The following is a 2,057-nucleotide window of genomic DNA, read 5'->3' on the forward strand; positions in this document are numbered from 1 at the left end:
GGGCGGCACTACTGCGAGAGCCTCCGGCCGCGCTGCGCCGGCTGCGAGGAGGTAGGGACCGGCCGCCCGCCCTCAGACCAGTGCTCCCAGCCTGTGCTGGGGCCTGGCACCCGCTGATTCAGGGCGTCTCTGTCCCAGGTCTTTGCCTGCTCACCCACCCACACCTCCCGGGATGCCCTCAGGGAGCAGCGTCCTTCTGGGGCTGGTCACCAGAGCTGGAGGTGCCTGAAGAAGTGTGATGTTAATGACAGTCTTGGCTAGTTGGGCTCAGAGCAACACTCCACCTCCAGCTGCGTGTAAAATCTGATCTCTTTATAATCCCAGAATTGCCTGGATTGGAAAAGCCCTTTGAGCTCCTCGAGTCCAACCGTGAACCCAACACTGACCAGTCCCCAACTAACCCATGTCCCTCAGCACTGTGTCTACACGACTCTTCAATCCCTCCAGGGATGGGGACTCTACCACTGCCCTGGGCAACCCCTTCCAATGCCTCAGAACCCTTTCAGCAAAGAAATTCTTCCTCACATCCCATCTCAACTGCCCTGGGCACAACTGGAGCCCATTTCCTCTTGTCCTGTCCCTTGTTCCTTGGTTGAACAGACCCACCCCCACCTCTCTCCACCCTCTTTTCAGGGAGTTGTAGGGAGCCAGAAGGTCTCCCCTCATCCTCCTTTTCTGCAGTTAATTGCAGCCCATTACTTCAGCTTCATTGCTCAGGACCAGTCCTGTGCCTGTGCCCAAAGCCTGGTGTCCAGGGCTAACGGGCTTGGTGGGAGGTGGGGGGCTGGTTCTCCCTGCTCTTGCCATGCCCCAGCTTGGTGAGGTGATGGAAATAAGCAATTGTCTGTCTGTCTGTCCCATAGATCATCTTCTCGGAGGACTACCAGCAGGCAGAAGGGATGGCCTGGCACAAGAAGCACTTTGCCTGCCTGGAGTGTGAGACACTGCTGACGGGCAAACCCTTCACTCTGGCCAACAGCAGCCTCCTGTGCACGACCTGCAGCACGAGCAAACGCCTCTGAGCATGCGGGAGCAGCTGGGACCAAGGGGCTCCCGAGTCCCACCAGGACTGGGGTCATTTGACAAGTACATGAGAAGGGGAAGGTTTTAAAAAAAATTAGAGCCTGGCTATTCACTTCCAAGCAACTCAGTGTCCCCTTGGATCCAATGCAGCTCTCAGGAGAGTATTTCCTTGGGGAGGAAACAAAGGAAACTGGTGTGGCTGTGGGTGGGAGGGACACGGCATATCTGCTGAGGAGGGACTGAACAGGGGATTCTGTGTGGTCCTTTTTGGTTTTTTATAAAGTCTCTCCAAGCTTCTTGTGCCTAAGATCTTGCAATAGTCTTTTGGAAATAACACATCTCAAAGGTAACTTTTGGCATACTAAACTGATGGTTACAGTCAAAAACAAGGGTTGTTCTTATTTTTTGAAACCTGTACTGGAAGTTTACACTAACAGGCTGCTGGCAACTGTACTGAAGCCATGGGTTTGAAAAAATTTATTAACCTGGGTGATTACTTTCTGAAAGCAAACGATATAAAATTGCAGCAACACATAGCTGTAGCTTTCTTCTCCAAAGTGTACAATAATGTAAAAAATAAGAAGTTAGCACATGGGGCGATGGGTTTAACCCTGGCGAGATGGGAAGGGTGCAGCTCTGCCCCAGGGCAGCCGGCTGGCTCAGCCCAGCATCTTCAGCCCTGAAGCTGGAAGGCAGAAGGGTTCCTGGCAGGTCCCACGGCCCGGCTCCCCAGCCTCTCCCCTGCCTCTGCCCGTCATTCCAGGGAGCGTGGTTCCACAGAGAGGCATTGTGTTCCCACCCTGACGCTGCAGGTCATTAAGCATTTAAAGCATGGGCCTTTCTTTCAGCTGGTTTAATCAGGAATTTTATGGAAAACAGCTTTCCAGGCTAAGCTGGCTTGGGGGGTTTGAGCCTAAAATGCTGCAGTGCCAAGTTTCCCCTCTTAATCCATCAGTGCCTCCCTCCAAGAAGCGGGGAGGCACCTTCTCCTTACAGCACCCTCACCCAGGCTGTGGCCCATGCCCCATCCCAGC

At 53.9% G+C, this 2,057-nt stretch overlaps 1 protein-coding gene across 1 annotated transcript in view; it reads left to right on the top strand.

Annotated features, from left to right (window-relative positions):
• The window catches only part of LOC104523060 (LIM and cysteine-rich domains protein 1), a 4,460-nt gene extending 3,438 nt beyond the window's left edge, over positions 1–1,022 (top strand). The window contains 2 exon segments of the mRNA XM_010165522.2: positions 1–51; positions 864–1,022. The exon segment at positions 1–51 is cut by the window's left edge and continues 53 nt beyond it. Coding sequence (XP_010163824.2) covers positions 1–51; positions 864–1,022 — 210 coding nt within the window.
• Positions 1,023–2,057: the final 1,035 nt, after the last annotated feature.

This window comes from Antrostomus carolinensis, unplaced genomic scaffold, assembly GCF_000700745.2.
Source record: "Antrostomus carolinensis isolate BGI_N321 unplaced genomic scaffold, ASM70074v2 scaffold24813, whole genome shotgun sequence".
NCBI classification, from domain to species: domain Eukaryota; kingdom Metazoa; phylum Chordata; class Aves; order Caprimulgiformes; family Caprimulgidae; genus Antrostomus; species Antrostomus carolinensis.